This window comes from Anabrus simplex, chromosome 2, assembly GCF_040414725.1.
Source record: "Anabrus simplex isolate iqAnaSimp1 chromosome 2, ASM4041472v1, whole genome shotgun sequence".
In the NCBI taxonomy this organism is placed as follows: domain Eukaryota; kingdom Metazoa; phylum Arthropoda; class Insecta; order Orthoptera; family Tettigoniidae; genus Anabrus; species Anabrus simplex.
The window spans coordinates 1,002,884,093-1,002,909,321 of NC_090266.1; the positions used below are offsets into that span (position 1 = coordinate 1,002,884,093).

Genomic DNA, 25,229 nt, shown 5'->3' on the forward strand with positions numbered 1-25,229 from the left:
CTGTTGACAATATGAGAATTAAAAAACATTTTTGTATTGGTGTGAACGGTCTTGAAAGCTACTTTTAACTTGTGCTTTTTAAAGATGTTTGAAATAGGATATATATTATTATTATTATTAAAGGTAAATGTGGTGAACTTCTCTTTATGGAAAGATTGTTTTTCTAAGGTGGTCTTGGGTCTATTTCTAAATTTATTGAGAATTTTATTCACGAAAGCTTTACTGAAACCATTACCTTCGGCTATTGCATAAATGGTGTTGATTTCCTTTCTAAAATTCTTACGGGATAAAGGAACATTAAGAGCTCTGAAAATCATACTATTGTAAGCTGTCTTCTTCTGTGTCCCTGGATGTAGAGAAGTTTGATGGATTGTGTTTACTGTGTGAGTGGGCTTCCTGTAAATATTAAAAGAAATGGTTTTATTCTGATTGCGAGTAATAGTTAAATCGAGATAATTAAGGGAATTGTTGTTCTCGGATTCTATCGTAAACTTTATGTGTGGATCCAGGTTATTGAGTAATTCAAGAACGGTGTTGCTGTCAGTAATGTGAGAATCCAGGATAATAAAAGTATCATCCACATACCGAGTCCAATGTTTGATCCCATTAATTTTACCTATAATGTGAGTGTATTCGAGGAAATCTACGTAAATATCAGTGAGGATTCCCGATGCCGGTGACCCCATAGGAAGCCCCTTCTGTTGGTATATGATGTTGTTAAAAGTAAAGAAGCCATTATTTAATGTAAGCTTGAGAATCTGAATAAACTCTTCTATCTCCCCTATAGTCAATTTACTGAATTTGGAAAGATTGTTTTTTACTATTTCGATGGTTTTATTGACGGGTACATTCGCGTACATATTTTCTATGTTACCGAAACATTACACCCTTCACTCTTTTGACATAGAAAATATGTACGCGAATGTACCCGTCAATAAAACCATCGAAATAGTAAAAAACAATCTTTCCAAATTCAAAATGAGGTTAGATATGAAGTTAAGCGAAAGTTACTTTCATCTTTCGATCAGAAACATACCGGTTCTGGTAAACCCAATAAAGAACAAGTCACCAACATACGCAATCTCAAAAAGAAAATTAAAGATAACGATTTAATAGTAACTAAAGCAGATAAAGGTAATGCTACTGTGGTTATGGAGAAAAGTGACTACGTAAATAAAGCACAATTCTTTACTAATAATAACTTTAACGCAGTAAAAAAAGATCCTACCAATAGAATACAAAGAGAGCTGAAAGCTTTAATTAAGAATTTTTTATTTTTGTTTAATGACGTAGAAAAATCAAAACTGATCATCATGAATCCCAAGTTACCTACGGCGAAAGCGTTACCGAAGATTCACAAGGCGGATGTCCCCATAAGGCCCGTTATTTACTTCAGAAGTAGTCCGACGTATAAAATATCCCAATTTATTCACAATTTTCTTAAAACACATTATTCCTTTCAAGCTAACACGTCAGTTAAAAATTCCCTGGAATTCTGCAATAGAATAAAAAATCTCACGTTACCGAAACATTACACCCTTCACTCTTTTGACATAGAAAATATGTACGCGAATGTACCCGTCAATAAAACCATCGAAATAGTAAAAAACAATCTTTCCAAATTCGGTAAATTGACTATAGGGGAGATAGAAGAGTTTATTCAGATTCTCAAGTTTACATTAAATAATGGCTTCTTTACTTTTAACAACATCATATACCAACAGAAGGGGCTTCCTATGGGGTCACCGGCCTCGGGAATCCTCGCTGATATTTACGTAGATTTCCTCGAATACACTCACATTATAGGTAAAATTAATGGGATCAAACATTGGACTCGGTATGTGGATGATACTTTTATTATCCTGGATTCTCACATTACTGACAGCAACACCGTTCTTGAATTACTCAATAACCTGGATCCACACAAAGTTTACGATAGAATCCGAGAACAACAATTCCCTTAATTATCTCGATTTAACTATTACTCGCAATCAGAATAAAACCATTTCTTTTAATATTTACAGGAAGCCCACTCACACAGTAAACACAATCCATCAAACTTCTCTACATCCAGGGACACAGAAGAAGACAGCTTACAATAGTATGATTTTCAGAGCTCTTAATGTTCCTTTATCCCGTAAGAATTTTAGAAAGGAAATCAACACCATTTATGCAATAGCCGAAGGTAATGGTTTCAGTAAAGCTTTCGTGAATAAAATTCTCAATAAATTTAGAAATAGACCCAAGACCACCTTAGAAAAACAATCTTTCCATAAAGAGAAGTTCACCACATTTACCTTTAATAATAATAATAATATATATCCTATTTCAAACATCTTTAAAAAGCACAAGTTAAAAGTAGCTTTCAAGACCGTTCACACCAATACAAAAATGTTTTTTAATTCTCATATTGTCAACAGCAAAAAATTTTCTAACTCTGGAATATACAAATTAAAATGCCAATCATGTCTTTCAACGTATATTGGGCAAACAGGCCGCAGTTTCAATGTAAGATACTCCGAACATCTTAATGCCCTAAAGTATAATCGCTACTCAGCCATGAGCGAACATTGTAGAGAGAAAAATCATAAATACACAACAATTGATCAAGATTTAAAGATCCTGCATTACGAACAGAAAGGTCCTTTACTTAATATACTGGAGAATATATATATAGATATCGACCAATATAACAATCCCGTCTATAACCTAAATGAAATCAACGAAAAGAAAAATATTTTATCGGAAACCTTTGTCCCGCTCATCTGCGAACAGTTCATTAATAAAAAAGAGTTTCACTACCGACATTCTAGAACAAGACCCGCCCTTCCACGAATCACAACGTCCCTCCCTCCCTGCCCCTCCCCCTCCATTACCCCTCCCAACCACATCGACACAGATACACAGTAAGCCACACACAGGCTTAGTTGTCAATGTGACTTGAGACCGACAAGGTCATCTCCATTCGAGACGACAACTTTTAGTTACAAGTAAGTCATATGAGTTTTCTTTTCGTACATCATTTTTAACTTGTTCTTCATCCACTCATACATTCCTTTTTTCTCATTACAGATGTTACACGTTTTATTCGTAGTATTGACGGTCTCACTACACTCCTCAGCATAATGTTTTATTTAACAGCCAGCAAGATCTATTAGACGAGAGGACTTTGCACCTCAATGTGTTTTTAACTCACTTATCATGATCACTGTCACTTCACATCATTACGTTTTTTAATTTGTTTGTATATTATGTAACAATCGTTTTACTACTGAAGATGGCCTTGAGATTAGGCTGAAACATGTATAGACTTTGTTTCATCTAACAGATGACTTGAATGGTATTGATAGGAGGATTTTATAAATATTTTCTTTTCTTTTGTAAAGTGATAACCGTCAATACGGAATGAGATTCATAACTTGCAAAGGTTCTTGGCATTCGGTTCTCATATGGTCGATACCAATCATACACTCACGGACATAAAACAAAACCTTCAAATTCTCCAATTAAGTAAGAAAGGAAATCTATTGAATATTTTGGAAAACACTTTTATAAATATTGATAAAAAATGCAACCCGATTTATAACCTGAATGAAATATCGGAGGAAATCAATATACTTTTCGAGGAGATAATCATTAAATTCTTTACACGAAGGCGCACGAGTAATGCTTTACCTTACACCTCTCCCCTTACATCAAACTCCCCTCCTAGTCAGTCCTCAATGACCTTTGAGGACGTCACTCAGTTTTAACACTTGAGGTGGAGTGATCAACGTAGGATGGGCAAGGAGGTGAGTGACCAGATGGGCACTCAGTTTACATTTCAACTGAATTTTTACTTTAGTTCACTCACATATTTTTTCTTTTTTTTTAGGCCCATATTGTCAACACACAATCAAGTTCAACTTGTGTCATCAACATTACTCCACCTTCTTCATCTAATCAAGGAAGCTATTTTAATGAGGCATTATCATCACACTATTTTATGTACAATATGCATACAATTTTATTCGCATAGCCACTCATGTTGTTTTATAATTGGGCAATTCTATGCATATAACCACCTTTTAATCTGTGTTTTAACTGGACTTCACGCTTCATATTATGTTCAAGCTACACCATTTTAACATTCTAGATTGACAAGATGCCAACACGCCACGTCATAAGATTTAAAGACTTTTCATTTACTTATTTCAACGTATTCTCACCTTGTTTTCTATGTATGTATGTATGTATATATGTATGACTGAAGATGTCCCATAAGAGGACGAAACATGTATCACGAATATAGTCTAATGTAGTCTTTCCAATAAAGACAATTACAGTATTGTAAACATGGAATTATAAATTTAAATTTTGTTTCCTAATAAGGAGTTCTGATGAAATGACTAGCATTACATTATCATTCATCTAAAATCTCGGCCACCAAATTAGGCGGGTGAAGAAAACTGCACTGTCGTCCGATACAGGAACAACGAAGCGACAGATGGTCGCTTACCGCTGAGCACGTATTGGCAACGCTGACCATGCAGTGCTGTCTAGTTTAAGCTGGTTCACTCTGGGCCACCTTACCAGAGTCATTCCCTGTCATGCAGCTGTTGAGCTCACACCATGAATGCAAGTAAAGGTGGATAGGGAACGTGTTCCGCCTGGTGTTTCTTCGGGTCGATTAACTGAAGAGGACAACATAAGTATGAGAAAGAAACAAACTCCTCTGAAGCGTCGTCGGCTGAAGAGGCTTAAGAAGAAGGATTGGCCGATGACCTTCGATGTTAGGCCCCTTAAAACAACAACCAAGAAGAAGGTTTTTTTTTTTTGCTAGGGGCTTTACGTCGCGCCGACACAGATAGGTCTTATGGCGACGATGGGATAGGAAAGGCCTAGGAGTTGGAAGGAAGCGGCCGTGGCCTTAATTAAGGTACAGCCCCAGCATTTGCCTGGTGTGAAAATGGGAAACCACGGAAAACCAGAAGAAGGGTTTAGCCAGTCCAACAAAATCAGTAATTGTGAATGTATTGCAATACGTGCAGAAGTTAGCCGAATCACATTTTTTGCAGACTGTGAATTTCAAGAAAAGCCAAGAAGTGACTGCAGTAATGTGTAATGTCAGCCTTCGTTTGGTACAGGGAGGTGTTAATAAAACAAAATATTCACCCAACCAAAAAGTATTTTAATATCCATGGAAAAGTATGTAAGGGAGAAAAAAACTTAGTGAGCTTAGTGATTTTAACTGCGGTGTAGCTAGGCGAACTGTGCTAGAATTTCCTACAGCAGAAAAAGCGCGTATAAAGCTAAGAGAGAAATTTAGACATAGCGGAAGTGTTCATTTAATGCAACGAGTGTTGCCCAATTTAGGCTTCAAATACAACAGGGTTAACGATGGAAGGAAATTTCTGCTAGAAAGACAGGACAATGTCATAGCTCATGCACGATTTTTGAGAAAAATGTACAAACAGAAACATGAACAACACTCAACGCAATGTATTTATTTAGATGGGACTTGGGTTAATCAGTCGCACAGTAAACAGTTCATTTGGAAACATTCAGATAAGAGCAGTGGACTGAAGGTGCCAAATGGCAACGGTGGAAGACTGACTGTGTGCCACGCAGGTGGTATTAAAGGTTTTATACCCTAGTGTAAGTGGGTGTTACTTTCCAAGAAGAATGGCACAGACTACCATTCGGAAATGAGCCAGCCATCTTTTAGAAAGTGGTTTATAGAAGACCTTCTGTTATCTGTGGAAGAACCTTCCATACAGTGGCGGTTCGTGACATTTTAATCTGCCTGCATTACAATATTAATTAATGAATTAACTACACTACAATGGTATTTATGCACACACAATAATAAGCTAACAGCTAATGCAATCCCGACTATTATAGAACTGCACTATTTCACTGATCACAATCACAAGTGTTAATAACATTCATGAAAACAAATAAGCAGTGCACTCCAAATTTCTCTCTCCTTGCTCAAATTTCAAAGCATGACAACGTATTTAACAATTTGGTCACACTACAAATAGTGTCGTCGTGTTATGGTTACATTTTGAATCTTTATTTTAGCTTCTTTACAGACTGAATTGTTTAAAGTCACTATAATGGAATTCATTGTTTTGTAAAGTGTTTTGGAATTAATCCCTAACAACAGTTAATAAAAGACAGGGAGGGGGGGCGGGGGAAAGCCTAGGTGCATTGCAAAGTGTTGGCTATGTGCTGAGGACTCCACCGTTCAGCACGTACACCCGCCTGCGCTCTTCCTTCCCCTGACAAGCCGATATCATCCTTCCAGGCTCCGCCTGGTCCCGCACCCTTGCTAAACTCTAGGAACCTACTGAGAGCTCTGCCGGACAGACCATACTAACTTTGCACACCATATACCCACCTGCACTTTTCCTTTCCCTGACAAACCCATGTCGTTCTTCCAGGCTTCTCCCGCACCCCGCACACTTGCAAAGTGCGGGACCTGCTCAGGGCTCTGCTGCCATAGTCCAAACGTCTCACGACTAAAGAGAAAACATCGAGCGTGCTGGACAGCGGCCACGGTCTGAAAGCCGTTGCCATTTTCTTGAAAATAGAAAAGCAAAATGTTTATAGCCGAAATAATAAAGATAACATTGTATAACTGAACAGCACACCACTATAAGTTTGATTTTGCTACATTTGCCCATCTCTTTATGTAATCAATTACAGAGTGAAATAACGATAAATGTCCTTGAAAAGGCACCCAAAAGCCCATCATGCACGAACCACCACTGCTTCCATAATTGTTATAGGTAATGCACCGTTATCATTCAACCTTACTTCAAAAAGTACCCAATACAAGTTGGAAGAAGGAAGAAACTCAAAGAGTGGTACCTTTTAGTGAACAAGAAACACGAACTGAACTTTTTGAAAATGTCACTCCCTTCTAAGTAGAAAAGAAGCATGAGCTTTATGAATTAGCTCTCTCATAGGGCCATGAGCAAGTAAGGTTGCCACCCTACCACTGCCAACACAACCCAATTGAATCTTTTAAATTTACTTTTACAAGTTGCTTTACATCGCATCAACACAGATAGGTCTTATGGCAACGATGGAACAGGAAAGGGCTAGGAGTGGGAAGAAAGCAGCTGTGGCCTTAATTAAGGTGTGGTGTGAAAATGAGAAATCATGGAAAACCATCTTCAGGACTGCCGACAGTGGGGTTCGAACCCACTATCTCCCGAATAGTGGATACTGGCCACACTTAAGGGACTGCAGCTATCGAGCTCTGTCCCAATTGAATTGATCTGCGGCCAAGCCAAGAGAGAAATAACAGTCAGGAACAAGACCTTCAAAATGAAAAATGTAGAAAAAACTCACGTCAGAAGCCATCGACCATGTGAGTGCTTCAATCTTGTTGTAAGACAAATCTAGTTGTGACAGGTGTGGGTCCAACCGTGTTTACCACAATTATTGATTGGCTGGAGGAAGATTGAAGCAATAAAAATTTCTAAACACGGATCTTTCTTGCAATTGCTCATTGTATTTTATCTCATTTAAGTTTTTTACGCATCACTGTTCTCATATATGTTTTTCATCCTTGTGTTATTTTAAGCTGAAGATAACCTCTAGGCTAGGTCGAAACATGTCCTACTATGTAACATTTTAGACAGACCATTTATTAAATAGCAATGATTTGTACTGAATAGGTGGACTTTATATAACTGAATTCTTTTTAGAATTTTATCCTAGATATTTGTAGTCAATACGGAACCTAAATGAAGTTCATTACTCCAAAATGACGCGTTTGGTTAGAAATTTCTTTGCCAGTTGCTACATAACCCTGGCAACAGTGTAATTTCTCCAACCCGCATAATTTGGTGACTGCGACTATAGGCATAATGACTCAATGCTGATTAGATGGCACATCATGATATAAAATGGATGATAATCTATTAAATACAACATGATGTTGGGTCAAATTATCAGTTCTCGTTGATCAGTGGTATGCTGAGGATGCCCGGTCAATGTGTACGGCAGTGTAGAATCAATTTTTGACACAGAGTCTCATTTGTTGGAATACTGGAATGTACTGCATCACTTTGGGAAGGTACACAGTCAATAGGATACACTGTTTCTGTTGTGCAGAGTGTATGCAGAGAGTAGTTTGAAGACATATACCACATGGAAAGAACATTAGAGATGACCGACACTGACAAATCCTAGAAACCTCTTGTAAGAATGCCTGAGTCTGTTTCGTCTGTTACGGCACTGGTGAACAGTAACACATTAACAATAATGTTATTTGTTTTACGTCCCACTAACTACTTTTTAAGGTCTTCGGAGACGCCGAGGTGCCGGAATTGAGTCCCGCAGGAGTTCTTTTACGTGCCAGTAAATCTACAGACACGGGGCAGTCGTATTTGAGCACCTTCAAATACCACCGGACTGAGCCAGGATCGAACCTGCCAAGTTGGGGTTAGAAGGCCAGCGCCTTAACCGTCTGAGCCACTCAGCCAGGCCAGTAACACATTATCCAGTGTCTTCTTTTGCAACAATTTGTCACTGTTTAATTACACTACAGCTTATGTCCTTGTCACTCTCCTAAAGGTTACCTTTAACAAACCATTACAGACAGTCAGACTTTCAATATTGCATTAAACATCTTGACTGGAAGCAGAAATGATCCATTTTCAGAACTGTATTCAAACAAGATTTACTGCACAGTCTCAATAGCAGTTAACGTTTGTTCTATGGTGCATAGCTGGTGTTACCTGCAGCACTTGCAATATCCAGCACCTAAACAGGAGCATAGTTTATTGGAAAATTAAGGTACAGCCCTAGTATGTCTCTGGAGTGAAAATGGAAAACCACAGAAATCCACCTTCAGGGCTGGTGTTGGTAGTTATCAAATCCTCCATCTCCCGAATTTAAGCTTATAGCTACACAATCGGTACCACATAGCCAACCCGCTCAATGGGTCATAGTAACAACACTGACGTATTCACACTGTCCCCACTCCTCCACTCAGGCATCCTATGGCACGGAGCACTATTGGGGCTGCTATCAAGTGGCAATATTCCCTGCACAAGCAATAGGCTACCCACGTAGAGGAGTGGGAACAGTGGCAGCGCCACTCTTGCACTCACCTCACTACCTTCTCCCTCGATAGCCACAATACTGCATGCTTCAAAGGTGTTCAGAAGTCAGTCCTTAGATTGGGTCCCACCTTCCAACGTTACTAAGGAAAATTGGCATGTTTTGAATTTCACTACCTGCAGATGTACAGGAACTCAAAAAAGTATAAATAATCAATATCCCCCCTTTCAAACTCCTCCCTAAAAGCTGATTTTCAACAACTTTTACAACCGTTCAAAGTTCTAGATGTGGATTTCAGGATCATCACGTTCCACAAACTCAATAGCATGGTTCACAGTCTGGTGAATGTATCCCTGTGACCATAACAGTCTTTAGTGCATTTTGCGGTTTTCATCACATACAGTGCTTTTAGCCAAATAGGACCTTACCAGTCACCATAAGTAATTTAATCACAAACAAAAAAAATTAACCAGCCTTATAAATTTTGTCGCAGATAATACCAAGTTTTAAACTTGCTGTGGAACCTGACCAAACTCCGTCCTAACCCTATTACTAACAATGCTTTCCGGTATACCAGAACCTATCTCATCATTATCAGTAATTTTGTCATAAACAGTAATCTAACAAGGAAACGGATTTCGATGTAAAATTCTAATCAGGTTGAAATTTAGTACAAAATATTCCTACAAAACTGCACAATGACATAGTGAAAACCACACGGGCCACTTTCAATTCTGAACGCCGAAAACCTGCCGGGTGACTGCATTAGTGAAGCGGTGGGGAGATGAAAAGCTGACCTTGAATCCCAGCAGCATGCAAGGACTAGTGACAACCAGGCCACGACTAGCCGTGCCGCATTGCATTCCCCACCTTCCATTCATCCCTTCAATCTCTTATCAGTTCGGTAGGGCTATTGCAAAACAAACTTGACTTTTCGGATGAACAGGTTGCTAATCGTGCTGTCATCGAGCCATGTAAGCGCGAAAATTTTATTTTGTCCGTTTATTTTAATGGCACAGACAACAATTAATTTTAAAACTTTAATTTTCAGTCGCAATTGACAGCATCCAGTATGGAAACTGAGCATGCAAGGGAGTAGGTGTTGTAAACTGTATCAACATTCTTGATCAGTGACTGCATCAATAAATGCCTGTAGCGAGATTTAAAAGTGCAAATCACTCCTTGGTCCATAGGTTGAACAATGCTTGTTGTGTTAGGTTGAAACCAGGCTAGCTTGACATTGGAAAGCAACACGTGGGTGACAAGTGGCATCATCGAGAAAAAGAATAACTTCGCGATTTTCCTTCTTCATCCTACAGTTAAATTCGTTCAGCCATTCTTCCATTAGAGCAATGGTCATCCAGGCTTCCCCACTGCACCTCCAAGTTACCAGAAAATTGTGCAACACCAAGTTTTTAAAACACCTTGGTTTTGCTGATTTTCCAATTACCAGGGACTTTTCCATTTCACCCTCCATGTTACCGCATAACAGTAGTGTAAGTCTTTCAACATTTTGCTCCCACCACACTTTTCCCCACAAAAATCACAAGTGACTTTGAAGGCAAGGCTCGAAAAAACAATCCTGTTTCGTCAGAGTTGAAAATGTCTGTAGGTTCATAGCCAGAAATTAAATTTTGCAGCTTCGATTCCCACTCGGCTACATTTTCATCCACGTCTTTGGGTGCGCCACAGACTTCATTCCATACGATATTGTGTCTTGTTTTGAAACTCTCCAGCCACTCAGTTTAACAGTGCTTTAAAGGTGGTGGTGTCAAGTGATTTAGCAACAGTAAGAGCCTCATTCTGTAGCACAGGTCCACTAACCGGAAGGTTTCTCGAACGGGCACTGACGAACCATTTCCACAATAAATCATTGATTTCTTCATTGCCTGTTACCTTAAATTTCCTCTTCATTTATCCATTCCCTCCATCCATTGCTTAGTAATGTCATCCTTATGTTTTAAGGTCTAAAACTTGAGTTTTTCCCCCATCTGAAAAACAACATAATTTCACGCACCGACTTTTCCTTTTCACTCGCTTCAATAACTTTCACTTTCTTGTTCAGTGTCAGTGACGCATATTTCTTAGCCATCATGCTGTCTTCAAAACTGACAGAAATTTACTGAAGGGGCACAAAGTACGGGAACTGTTTACCTTTGAATCAGGCTCAAGTTGTACATCAAGATAAAGATCTCTACGAACCATGGCAATAGTCAGGCAATTAGTGGAGATTTAAATCCCATTCTACCAGGAATTTGGGACCTCATTAGAGCAGCGTGTTACAGTCTGAACACCTGACTCTTCCCCTCGCAAAATATTTATGTACCTGCAATACTGGGTATGCCTGAATAAATTTCACAGCTATAGCATAATTTCGGCATTATGCAGTAATTATTTTCATAATTTCTTTCCATTTCCACGTTGAACAGATTCCGCTTTATACAACATAAATAACATGCAAAGCCATATTCAGGGCGCTGGGACGATAACTTTCATATACATTTCATTGGACAAGTTTCCGCTTTACAGACGTTCCACTTTGAGTAAGTTTTACTGTACTTATGTAAATTAACAACTAATGCAAGGATGAGAATGGCCAGGGTATGAAGGAAATGAAAATATGCTGATATAGGATTACTCAATTGTAAAAGTTATCTTTTATCACTAGGTCATTCATTCATTTGCAGCTCCATTTGAGAGGATAATTATAACAGGTTGTTAGTTTTTACAAGTTGTATCAATGCTCCCCTCCACCACCCCTGTTCATCCTCTCCTGAACTATATCAAGAATGAAGATCTCTCCAGAATGTGATGGTCCCCAACAAGTGCAATGTCCATTTCTCAAAGGAGCTCAGGAGTAAAATGGATAATAATCTTGGGACATTAGGTCAGGCTGTAGGGTTCTGTTGTGTTGAAATATAAAGATAAATTTTTCTGAAAGTGGTAGATCCACCAGAAAAACAAAATTTGTTCTAGTTAAGTTACACAGCTTTAATAGAAATTTAAGTCTGTCTAAAGACCACTCGAGATTCCAAATCATAAATTAGTGAAGCTTGGGTTTTATGTGACTACTAACCTTGAGTCATAAGGTATGGAGTCTTATCAAAACTATAATTTTCTACATGTTATAATAATCATTTACTATGTCAACTCAGCCTCTAAAACTTCACCCTGGAGTTACTGTTATGTGTGCAGATGGTAGGGGTGAATTTTATGGGACTGTAGTATTTATATCGATACCTCCTTTATAATTGTCCAATAACAAGGTTTTTCAGGATATTATCCAGAAAAATCTCTTAATTACCAGTGATATAATTTGACTCCACTAACAGGAGACACCCTTTCAAGTAAAACGGTAGTGCAAAAATAATTCTTAACGCTCCAAATACTAGTCGAATACAGTAAGAACTAGCCAATATTAAAAATGTTTTTGCACAATTGGGTTTTAATCATCAAGCCAACCAGAAGTCCAACAACATCCTTGTATCAGGAGATGAAGAATTTACTACTTCTAGGTCTTTCTTTGATGAGCTTTTGTCTTCATCAAATTATCCCTGAATGAGGCATGATCATAACATTTTTCTTTCTTTGTATGTCCCTCTAATAATGACTGTAGAAAGTAAAACTAAAATTTGAAATGTGTGTATAAAGAATGAGTCTCTCCTGTATGGCAAAATTCAGGGAGGTGACTGGGGTAATAAAAATCAGGATAGTAAGCCAAGGAGTATGGTCCAATACACTATTATTGTTTATTAATTACAGTTTATCAACACTCGAGCAGATGCACTCATGTTGCATTGCCTCTAACAAGCAAAAGCAAAATAGGTCTACTAAGCACTGACTACTGTGGAAGCTATCAGCACACTGATCGATATTTGCTCATCATAGTGAACATGTACCACCAGTAGTTTCCCATCACCCAGTGGAGTACCCGTTACAAGAGAGAAACTCATCGACAGACAGCCAGCCAGCAGTTTGCAGTATACAAAGGTCTCGTACAACCCAATATTCACACTTACACTTAAACTGAATGTGTTAGGAGTGTTATTAAGGACCGACAGTTGTTCTAGAGTCAAAATAGCATGGTCAGGTACTGAACTACAGACCTACGATTCCAAAATACCTGGGAATAACACTTCACAGAATCCTCACATTTAAGAACTGCATGAATTGAAAAATAAAAGTTTCCCCAGAAAATAACCTATTGAGTGAAATGGCTGGATCACAGTGAGGTAGCCAACCACTAACTATCTGTACAACAGCTATCGCCCTCACAGGGCAGTGTCTTGTAAGGATAAACAAGGAAATCTGATTGGAGGAACAAAATAAATATTGGATAGATGGGCTGAATACTTTATGGAATTACTTAATCCCAAAGAAGAACTTGAGAACCAAGACTGGTGGTAGGGAGAAAATGAAAGGGAGGAACCTCCAGAGTCGAGGAAAGAAACAATCGTAGCATCACCAACTAGGGAGGAAGTGTATAAGGCCATAAAAGCCTTAAAGAACAGATGTCTAATCAGTGGATTCTTGCAATAAGCCCTATACACAAAAAGAATGACAAAACGTGTTGTAACAACTATTGAGTATGGTCTATAAAGTGTTCACCAAGATACTGGCTGGGAGAGTAAGCACCACTTACAGAAGAAATAATAGGGGATTATCAATGTGGTTTTAGACCAAATAGATCCACTACGGACCAAATATTTGTGGTACGTCAGTTAATGGAGAAATGTTATGAATACAACGTAGATATCCACCAATTATTTGTGGATTTTAAACAGGCATATGATTGTATAATAAGGGGAAAGCTGTATGAAGTGATGAAAGACTTTGGAATCCCAGTGAAGATTATCAGACTTATCAAAATGACTTTGAAGGATACAAGAGGTGTGGTAAAAGTTGGAGGAAATATAACTAAAGAGTTTTCAGTTGTACAGGATCTAAGACAAGGGAATGTAATGTCAACACTATTGTTCAACATAGCCCTGGAAAATGTCATGAGGAAAGCAGTAATTAGTAACCCAGGAGGAACCCTGCTCAACCGTTTGAGCCAGAATCTAGCCTATGCAGATGACATAAATCTGATGGCACGAAGATTTCAAGAATTAGAGGAAGGCCTGGGGAGGTTGGAAAGAGCAACTATAGAAATAGGTCTTCAGGTGAACCAGAAGAAGACAAAGTACATGTTTGTATCTCGGTTGACGGAAATGACAGGAGAATCCATAATACAACTGAATGGGAAAAACTATGAAAAATGTAGGAGTTTCAGGTATCTCGGATCACTGGTTACTTCAGACAATGATATAAGAGAGGAGATAAAAGCAAGAATAGCAGCAGGCAACCGAAGCTATTTCATTAGTCGAGGTTTTTAGAACAAGAACACTTAGTAGGAATTTGAAGATTAAAGTGTATAGAACCGTAGTTAAACCAATGGTGACTTATGGGTCAGAGACACGGACTCTTACTGACACAGATGAAGAACTCATCCAGAGATGGGAACGAAAGATATTAAGGAAAATATATGGACCCGCATATGATAATGGGGTATGGAGGATAAGGAGGAGTGAGGAAATGAAGATATTATATGGGGAACCAGATATTGTGACGGACATCATGGGTAGTAGACTGAGATGGCTAGGACATGTGGAACGGATGACTAAAGAGAGAGCAGTTAAAAAAGTATATCAGGGTAAATCAGGCGGGAGAAGACTGAAAGGAAGACCAAGAAAGATATGGTTGGATGATGTGGAGGAAGACCTCAGGAAGATGGAGAAGCAAGGCGACTCACCGAGAGGAGTGGGCTAAGATAGTTCGAGAGACCAAGGCCCTCCACGGGCTGTAGCGTCCAGGAGTAAGTAATCACAGGCAATGCCCAGACCCATGGTGTTTCTCACATAATGGTACAAATCAAAGGCAAAGTAAGCCCGTGATATGCCATGTAGAGTGGTACTAATCACAGGTACTGGAAACCCACATTGAACCGCTCTCTGCTGCTACTAATCACAAACCTATTTTTACCTAACATAGTGGTACTACTCGCAAGTAAAGGCGACCCATGGCTTTCCCAATGTGATGGTACTAATCACCAGTATTTTCACGGTTCTAATTCAATCATCCCTTGGTCATCCCTTTTAGTCACCTCTTACAACAGGCAGGGGACACCATGGGTGTATTCTTCATCTGCATCCCCTCCCACAGGAGGGGAGTCATGGATTTAAATGTACCATTCTGTTGCTGAAATCTTCCTAAAAATTGAAACCAATTGTCCAGGGATAAACTGATAAAAGCCAGGGAGAGAGGGGAATGAGAAGCACGTCTTACAATATTTGAGCTAACGCTCTCATGATTCTTGCACATGGACATTATTTTCCACAGTGCCTAGTGCAGAGCAAGAGGGGATGATTTTGAATGTAGTTAAGACCTGCAAAAACATGTGGCATCACAGTGTTCCTGCATCCTATATCGGCACCACGTGCTGACATCTCACAGAATACACAGGTTGTTTTAATAGAACTGTAGGTGTAGTGAAGCTGCCTCTCACCTGGAGGCACCGGTTTCAATTCCCGACCAGATCAGGGATTTTTACCTGCATCTCAATGCTGGTACCAGGTCCAAACTCTGCCTACATGAAAACAACTAAAGCGCTATCTGCCAGTGAGGTAGAGGACCTGGTCCAGAAAGAAGAGAGGATTCATAATTTTGACCACACATCACCTCAGGCTGAGCTCGGTAGGTCGCGGCTCATCAAGGCTGTAGTGTCATGAGTATCAATCAGTTAGTCAACCAATCATCAATGATCCGCATTTAGGGCTGTTGGTGAGGTGCCAGATCCCCGATCAGTTGTTTCCCTAGCCTCTTCTTAAATGTTTTCAAACAATTTGGAAATTTATTGAACATTTCCCTTGATAAACTATACCAATCTCTTACTCTTCTTCCCATAAATGAAGGTTTGCCCCAAACTGTCCTGTTGAATTCAGGGCTTGGATGTTCAGAAAACATAATTTACTTCCAGTCTTCTGTTTTCAATATCTGTTGGAATTAAGCACAAATTGGACATTTCTGGGCAAAACTTAAAGCTCAGGCCTCAAAGCTGAATATCTGATGCTTATTGTATCTCATCTGAGTTTACATCACTAGTTTTAGAATAACTTGCTGTAGAGTAAGACTTGCAGTGGGGGTACTTAAGTGCACTGGAAAATGACCCTTGTCAAAAGACAAAGAAATATCTCAAGTGTTTATCTTATTATTTGTCTTAGCAGTTGTGGCTCGTGATCACTTCAAGCAGCGACTAAATTGCCCTTCTCTCCTCACCTTTCTTAAGAATTTCAACAATTGTCGCCATAAGACCTATCTGTGTCGGTGCGACGTAAAGCAAATAGGAAAAAAAAAAAAAAAAAAAAAAACCAAATTCAACATAGATCATTTTCAAGGCTTTATAGTCGCATTAACAGATATATTGAGCTGACATACGGATAACTAAGTGTAATGAAAGTGTTAAATTAAGAAACTGTGTTAAGAGCTCGGGGAGGAAAGCTTCTCTCTCAAAGGATAAATTCTCTCCTACAAATTATGTAAAGTTTTACAACTTGCTTTATGTCACACTGACACAGATACGTCTCATGGCAACAAAAGGATAGGAGTGGGAAGGAAGCAGCCATGGCCTAAAGGTACGGCCCGAGCATTTGCCTGGTGTGAAAATGGGAAACCATGTAAATCTTTAGGGCAGACAACAGTGGGGTTCAAACCCACTATCTCCTGAATACAAGCTAATTGCTACATGACGCAAACCATACAGCCACTTGCTCAGTTGTGTCAAGTTAAAGTGCTCAAAAACGTTTTAATGTCCAGCAGCACAGTGACACTGCTGGCCACAAAAAATGCCGAGATGAATGTGGAATTACAGGTATGTATTATTTTTCTCCATATTTTACCTCAATGAAATATTTCTTGCCCACAGCAAATTCTGATAAAGAATATGGCCTACGATTTTCATTTGTTTGCAAGAACAATAATTTGGGCTCTGTAACCACTGAGTAACACTGCAATACTAATTAAAATATCTTCCCTATTGACCACAGTGAGGCACAACTGGTGGTATTTCAGCAGGACATATCAGGCCAGTTAGATTGCATAGCCATAGATCTTTCCAAAGCCTTTGATAGAGTGGAACATGGAATATTATTAAAGAAATTGGAGGGAATAGGATTGGACGTAAGGGTTATACGTTGGATAAAAACATTTCTAAATTGAAGGGTTCAGAAAGTCAAAGTAGGAAAAAATATATCACAGGAAGAGAAAGTTTGGAAGGGAATCGCACAGGGTAGTATAATCGGTCCGTTACATTTTTTAATATACACAAATGATTTAGGGAACAATATAACATCAAAAATAAGATTGTATGCAGATGATATAATTGTTTATAGGGAAATAAATAACATTGAGGATTGTTCAGAATTACAAAGGGACCTTGAAAGTATCCAACAGTGGGTTGAAGAAAATAATATGAAGGTTAATGGAGGCAAATCAACTGTTACAACATTTACAAACATGAGCTTTAAAACTGAATTTGAATATACTTTGGATGAGGTAGTTATCCCAAAAGATGGCAAGTGGAAATACTTAGGTGTGAGATTTGAAAGTAATTTGCACTGGAAGGGTCATGCTGATATTGTTGGGAAAGCATACAGATTGTTACATGACATAATGAGGCTACTTAAAGGATGCAACAAAGAATTAAAAGAAAAAAGTTACTTAAGTATGGTTCGTCCATTATTGGAATATGCAAACAGTGTTTGGGATCCTCACCAAGAACACCTAATAAAATAAAAATATAGTATGCAGAGGAAAGCAGCACGATTTGTAACAGCGGATTTCAGGAGAAAGAGTAGTGTATCAGAAATGTTCAAGGAACTAGGGTGGGAAACTTTAAGTAAGAGAAGGGAGAAAACTAGACTTATAGGATTATATAGAGCCTATACAGGAGAAGAAGCATGGGGAGAAATCCGTGAGAGGCTTCAGTTGGAAAATAATTATATTGGCAGAACTGACCACAAGTATAAAATTAGAAGGAATTCTAGAAGAAGCGACTGGGGTAAATTTTCATTCATTGGGAAGGGCATGAAGGAGTGGAACAGTTACCAGGGATAGTGTTTGATCCTTTTCCAAAATCTGTACAGGTATTCAAGAAGAGAATAAACAGCAACAGGGAAAATAAATGAAATGTTAGAGGGCATTCGACCAGTGCAGGCTACTGTAAATAAAAAATGTGTGTTAAAAAAAAAAAATTAATTCCATCCCCTGGTCCATGGAGTTTGGACAGCCAAAGTAGGGGACTGCCTGTAGGGTTGAAGTACAGTGTGGACTTCGAGGGCCCTGGGACCGCTATGGTAGCTGTGAAGGTCTTTCAGGAACTCTGAAAAGTGGTGGCAAAAGGGGGCTCTGGTTAATACGCAGCAGGTTGTAATGCTACTTAGGTTCCAAAATGGGTAAAAAATAAAAAGTAAATAAATGTATGTAAATTTTAATCTTGTATAGTACTATTTGAAGTAATTCCACATACTGTATACGAGTTGACTATGTTTGTAAGTATAGGAGATATTATAAGTAGAATTTTGTAAACAATATTAATTTATTAAGGATGATCTGTTTGTTTAATAGAAAAAAAATGTTAGCATAAATTGTATATTATTGTATTGTAGAAAAAAAAATTTTCTTCTTTTGTTAATTTAAAATTTAGTGCTTGGCAATAATGTATTTTAGTGTACCATTTGCCACCGAGATAGACACCTCATTTGCAAATAAAGAGATTTTGATTTTGAAATAATAATGAATTTATAAAGAACTAGTGATGAAATTAACTGAAGTAGTGAAGTAGTGATATTATATTTTTAATATAAAAGAACAAGTGGCAAAAATCATTCATTGGAAGTACATATGTTTGGTCATATTTTTCATTTTGTGGGTTGTATTTAGCTATTTTTATTTTTTTAGAGGATACTTACCTGCATATTTGAGCAATTTTTAGGTTTTAAACATCTAGAACTCTAGTCATGAGGGAGTAGATCCCCTCTTGAGTCAACTTCTTGATTTTTTCCACATAGAGGAGACTCAACCTGTATATCAACAGGATTTGATTTGGCAAACAAGGTTAACGATATATTCTCAGTGAGCAATTTAAGCCTCTGAGAAATGGTTATTAACCAAATCAGTACTTCTCTTTTCAAAGACACTAGCACTTCTCTCACAAAACTATGAGGAAGAATTAATAACCAACTCAATACTTTTCTTTACAAAAACACAAGTAATTCTCTTACGAATCTATGAACACTTTATATAATAATCTTTTTATGATTTGTTTTACGTTGTTCCAACACAGATAGTTCTTACAGCGACGGTGTGTTAGGGAAGAGCTATGAGTGGGAAGGAGGCAACCCGTGACCTTATTAAGGTACATCCCCAGCGTTCGCCCAGGGGGGAAAATGGGGAAACCACAGAAAACAATCTTCAAGTCTGCCGACAGTGGGGTTTGAACCCACTATCTCTCAAAAGCAAGTCAAAAACGTGACCAAACCGTGCAGCCACTCACTCGGTTCTTCATATAAGCTCTCACCTGCATAAACAATAAAACTTGAAGGGGTGCAACCTGCTATGTAGGCCTACACATGATTGCATTTGAGCTGCTCAAATGGTATAGCAAATCAAGTGATGGACAGACATGTCAATGGAAAAAAAAAAAATAGAGCCAGGATCAAACCTGCCAACTTTGGCTCCAGAAGCCAGCCCAGTAACACAAGTTTACAATTATCTTTGCTTAAATTCTTATCTGACATATTTAGTTATAGATTTTCATTTTAAATGCTTACTTTTCAACATAAAAAATTCAGCCACTTCAACAGTAAGTTGCTAGGAGCAGTGATAACAGCTTCACTTTGCAATATTTTATGCCCAGACTAATTCAATCAAAATTCTTAAATTTGTAGTATTCAAAAAATTAATAGAATAACTCAAACTGTTACAAAAGTTACCAAATTCTTCTAAATTTTTAGTTTCAAAGTTTTATGAAGAGAGGGAAACCATTTATATATAAATTCTCAGCAAGTTTCACGGTTTTACAGAAGACAACCAGAGTACAATAAGGAAATGAAAATGGGGCTCTATGTTCCTGCTAGCACAATGTGTGTATGTCACAGTAGAAAACAAAGTAATCTGGATACGTCATTCAAGTTGCGTAGCTGTGAGCTTACATTCAGATGGCCAGTTTGCAACCCACTGTCCGCAGCTCTGAAGATGGTTTTCCTTGTTTCTCATTTTCAGAACAGGAAAATGTTAATACCATGGCCCGTCTTTCCCATTCTTGTCACTGTAAACCTTCTACTTACTATATGCGTCCTACGGATGTTGCAGCGGCTTGTAGGCACAACATAAGTAACAGATACTACGCACTTAGCTACAAATGTCAGTCGTGACAGGCAATGTGAGATCTGAATCAACGTATGTTCATTTTCAAACTGTTCATTATGCAGTACATACAATGAATGTGTCACTAAGGTGCAACTACACTACTACTTTGAAACTTCACAAAAGCAAGAGTCACCACGGACAGAACAGATGTTGATTGTCAGGCCTTGAGACTTGAAATAGGTGCATGCACAGCAGCCACGCAGCTTCTTATCAGACGAACATAGCATTAGTGTGATATTAAACTCCTAGAAAAAACGGCAAAGGCAAACAATTCCCAATCCGCCAAAAAAATGATACAGTCGACTCTCGATAATTTGACAGTTGTTAAATTGAATCTCTCAATAATCTGAAGTTTTTTCGATAAATTGAAAAAAAAAAAAATCAATGTTATTTGGTCCCCTCAGTAATTTGAAGTTGTAGGAATGGCATCTTGCTCGCCGACATTCTATAACTTGAAGTCAGGCTTCCCTACTCTCTATAATTTGAAGTCGGTGATTACAGTATGTATTGTTATCGTGCACAGACCTGTCATTTGTTTACATCAATAATGAGATGTATGAGTGAGTTCACAGTCTGAGTCGTCTTTCAAATTATAAAGTGTGTTACAGTATGTTAACATTTGATTTGTGTAATTTTTAAGTATCAAAATGAATTCAAGAATGAACAAGTGTCTTCCCATAAGTGAAAAAAAGTGTGTGATTCAAGCTGTGGAGGATGGACAATTAAAAAAACATGTTGTCAAACAGTTTGGTATTTTACCATTGACATTGTCGATGATTTTGAAAAATAAAGAATGCGTCACCGAAAGTGCCTTAAGTGCGAGTAGAAAAAGGTCACGTCAGGGTGAATTTCCCCATCTTGCATCTGGGAGACAGTGGGTTCGAATCCCACTGTCTGCAGCCCTGAAGATGGTTTTCCGTGGTTTCCCATTTTCACACCAGGCAAATGCTGGAGCTGTACCTTAATTAAGGCCACGGTCGCTTCCTTCCAACTCCTGGGCCTTTACTATCCCATCGTCGCCATAAGACCTATCTGTGCCGGTGCGACGTAAAGCCACTGGCTTAAGTGGATTCGTCAGTGTAGGGGGCAAAACGTTCTCCTGGGCAGTTTCATGTTGAAGGAAAGAGCCAAGTCTTTTGCACAGTCTCTCAGGATTAAAGGATTTGCAGCAAGTGAGGGGTGGCTTTCAATTTTCAAAAACCGACACGCCATCACATTTAAAAAGATCTGCAGCAAGATGCCAGCGTGGATAATTCCATTTGTTCCAAATGGATTGACGAACGAAATGAAATTCTGAATGACTATGACCCAAGGAACATATTCAACACAGACAAAACCGGGCTTTTTTTATAAATGTCTTCCTGATCGCACCCTGATGTTCAAAGACGAGAAGTGTCATGGAGGGAAACTGAGCAAGGAAAGAATAACTGTCCTTCTAGCATGTAACATGGATGGATCTCAAAAGTTGAAACCACTCACTATAGGGAAATCTGCAAAACCGTGCTGCTTCAAAGGAATAAAATCGTTGCCCACAGCTTATCGGTCAAACAAAAGAGTATGGATGATGACAGAGTTTAATGAATGGCTGACCTCAGTTAACAGTGACATGAATAAGGAAAAACACAAAATCTTACCGTTTTTGGACCACTGCACAGTGCATAGTAATTTACCACCATTAGACCACGTAAAATTGATTTTTTTTTTTTTTTTTTTTCAACATGACATCAAGATTGCAACCATTAGACCAAGGCATTATTCAAAATTTAAAAACTCTCTACCGCAGAGAAACTTTTTCTCTTGTGCTGGATAGCATCGAAAAAGGAGAGAAGGCGAACATAACAGTTTTGACCGCTATAATCATGATTGATAACGTCTGGAAAAATGTCAACCCTATCACCATTTATAGCTGCTTCAAAAAGTGCGGGTTTAAGCAAACCGAAAACATGGAACAATCATCAGAGCCGCCAAAATTTACGAATTTTGACTCAGGATGGGGACTTCTAACTGTGGAGAGTTAATGTTTGAGGATTACATTCAAGTTGACAATAACATCGGTGTCCACGGTGCTCTAACCGATGCTGAACTGTTGGATTTAGCCTCTCTGGATGAGGCAGAGGAAAAAAAAAAGAAGAACAACCGCCAATTCACATTGAGCGAGGCAATGACATCTCTTACTACCCTATGCTCCTATGCCCTCAGAATGGACACAAGTGACGATTTCTTCTCAGCTCTCACCACTATCGAAAATTCATTGGACAATGATAGATGGAAGTTGTTCACTTAAAAGAAAATTACGGACGTTTTTCAAAATGAACAATTCTGTATGAACATTCAAATGAACATTTCATAATTGTACAAATGTTGTGAAAGGAATGAGTAAGTATAAGTGAAACTCTTGTTTATTTGAATTTTTCCCTCCCTCTTGGTTACTTATATCCTATTATTTTGAACTCTCAGTAAATTGAACTTTTTCTCTGGTCCCTTGAGTTTCAAATTATCGAGAGTCGACTGTACCTAATTTTATACACCAGTCAAAGTCAATGGGTCTTCACTTGCCCTGGGATGTATGGAAATGTGGCAAAATTTCCGATGATTTGTTATAAGTCAATATATTTTTGGGGCAGCTTAGTATGTCCCCAGCATTGGCAATGAAGAAAATTCTCTCTCCTATATGTTGTATGAGGTAAGATTTAAATATCACATTCTTAAACTGTATACTCCATGGCAAGAAGGAATTGTATACCTTTACAACACAAAAATCAGATTACACTAGCTTTAATGAAAAATGCAGAAAAGGAAGAAGTTAAAAAGGAAAGAAATCTAGCTTGTTGTTTTACATGGAATCCAAACCACAACAAAGTGACTAAACAAAAATCCTGCATGCATTGGCCAGATTTGAACCACAGCCTCCTTGGTGAGAAGCCAGTGACCATGTCACCTGACTATCCCCCTTCTGTAGTGTAGAAAAGAAGTAATAACTAGTAGAATGGAGAGTATTTTCAATCATAATGTGTGCAATATCGTTCAGCAGTAGACTTGAGCATTACAGACCCAATTTGAAAAATATTTGACATTAACAGAAATGCAATAACATGGAATTAACTTCATTATAATTAATAACTGAGTCATGCTTACATTTCAACATGGACGTGTCAGTCACTCCAACAGTAAGTTGCTGGGAACAATGCATAACAGCTTCACTTAGCAATATTTTATGTCCAGGATGAAGTTGATCAAATGTTCCACCAAGAACCACATTTTCATACATTTTTCTTGGGCAAATCTGGTCCACACTATCACAATCAGTCACTAATTCACTCTCACAGCCACCCAAATTTTTACTCAAATTAACAACTTGACAATTGGGTGCAATGTTTACCACATTTGACTGTAAGAAGTTATTCATTTCTGTGCTGCTACGATTATTATCAAATAATACGACGTCAATTTTTCTTCTAGTATGAATAGTTGAAAGCTGTGGATACTTTAGTACAGACAACAGAACTCTAACATCAATTTTTCGACCTAAGACACTTGTTTCGGAATATATTCTACATAGTGTCTTGTTAACTGGTGAAGAATTAAGGGCTGATGGCACATGGATATACAATGTATTTTGTACATGGTCTTGGATCGCTGGTAAAAGACAGCCTACCTTCGATGGATGAGACAGCATTAAAAGCCCTGTATGAGCCATTCTTAACGATAAATAATTAGTCTTGTTAAATATTATCTTCCTTAGCATGAAAAAATTGCCAGATAAACAGTTTTCCAAGAATATGTAATGGTCCGCAATAAACTTAAACTTTTTAAATCGATGTGTGTGCGTGCGTTCGATTAAGATCAGATTACTTACTAATGTTACCTTCGACAAACCGTTCCAATGAAAACTATGAACTTTGTATCAGTTACTATAAAATACTATTCTCTAATAAAAATGATACGATTATCATGAATCCCGCAGTTGAAAGCTCAACAAGGGTTTCTTATCAGTAACCTCCGAATATCATTGGTTTTCCGGGATGACAAACTTCTGCAACTACTACCAACTTTCTAGTTATATGCGAAGTGAGAACATAATTCTTCATAACTTTTTTCGATTTCGCACCGCGCTGTACTTAGTATACTTTGTTCTGTTCAGTTCGTGAAGTTGATTTGGGCTCGTTAACGCTGTATACTAAACAGACAGTCTTATTCTTGTTCTTGAAGTGGATTTGGGCTCGTTATTTCACCCAGACACAATACTTGATTATAATTGTACTAAATAGTTCTGCACTCGCACACAATTCCGATGAAATAGGACACCAATGCTGTTCCCAATGTCCTCTGATTGATAACTACTTGAAGATTGAGTGAAGTAGATCGTGCAGTTGACTCACAAAATGGTTTCAAAGCACTTTCAATAGATCACTAGAAGACATAGCACCTAGACAATTGAGAGTGATTAAATTATGTATAAATACTAGGAGATATAGGAAAATCACACGGACACAAAGTATACTAATCTTCACACTAGACCGACCCATCTCAGCGACTTCTACCGAACAAACAAGCCCGGGTCGACATATAAGGGATAACTGTAACCGTCACTGTCGATTGTTTACCATGTTCATATCAACAATGGCTTTCAACGGCTTCAACGCTATTATGTAACACTAATAAGCTGTATGGCTGGTCATTAAACATTAAACAAATGTACACAA

The 25,229-nt window shown here is 38.2% G+C and overlaps 1 protein-coding gene across 2 annotated transcripts in view; it reads right to left on the minus strand.

Moving 5' to 3' along the window:
- Positions 1-24,703, minus strand: part of Ppat-Dpck (Bifunctional Phosphopantetheine adenylyltransferase - Dephospho-CoA kinase) — a 329,132-nt gene extending 304,429 nt beyond the window's left edge. For both annotated transcript variants that reach the window (XR_010859349.2, XM_067141882.2), the window contains exon 1: positions 23,662-24,703. Coding sequence is in view for 1 of the 2 variants with exons in the window: in XM_067141882.2 (XP_066997983.2) it covers positions 23,662-24,271 (610 nt within the window). In the remaining variant the exon portion in view is untranslated. The remainder of the gene's footprint in view (positions 1-23,661) is intronic.
- Positions 24,704-25,229: the final 526 nt, after the last annotated feature.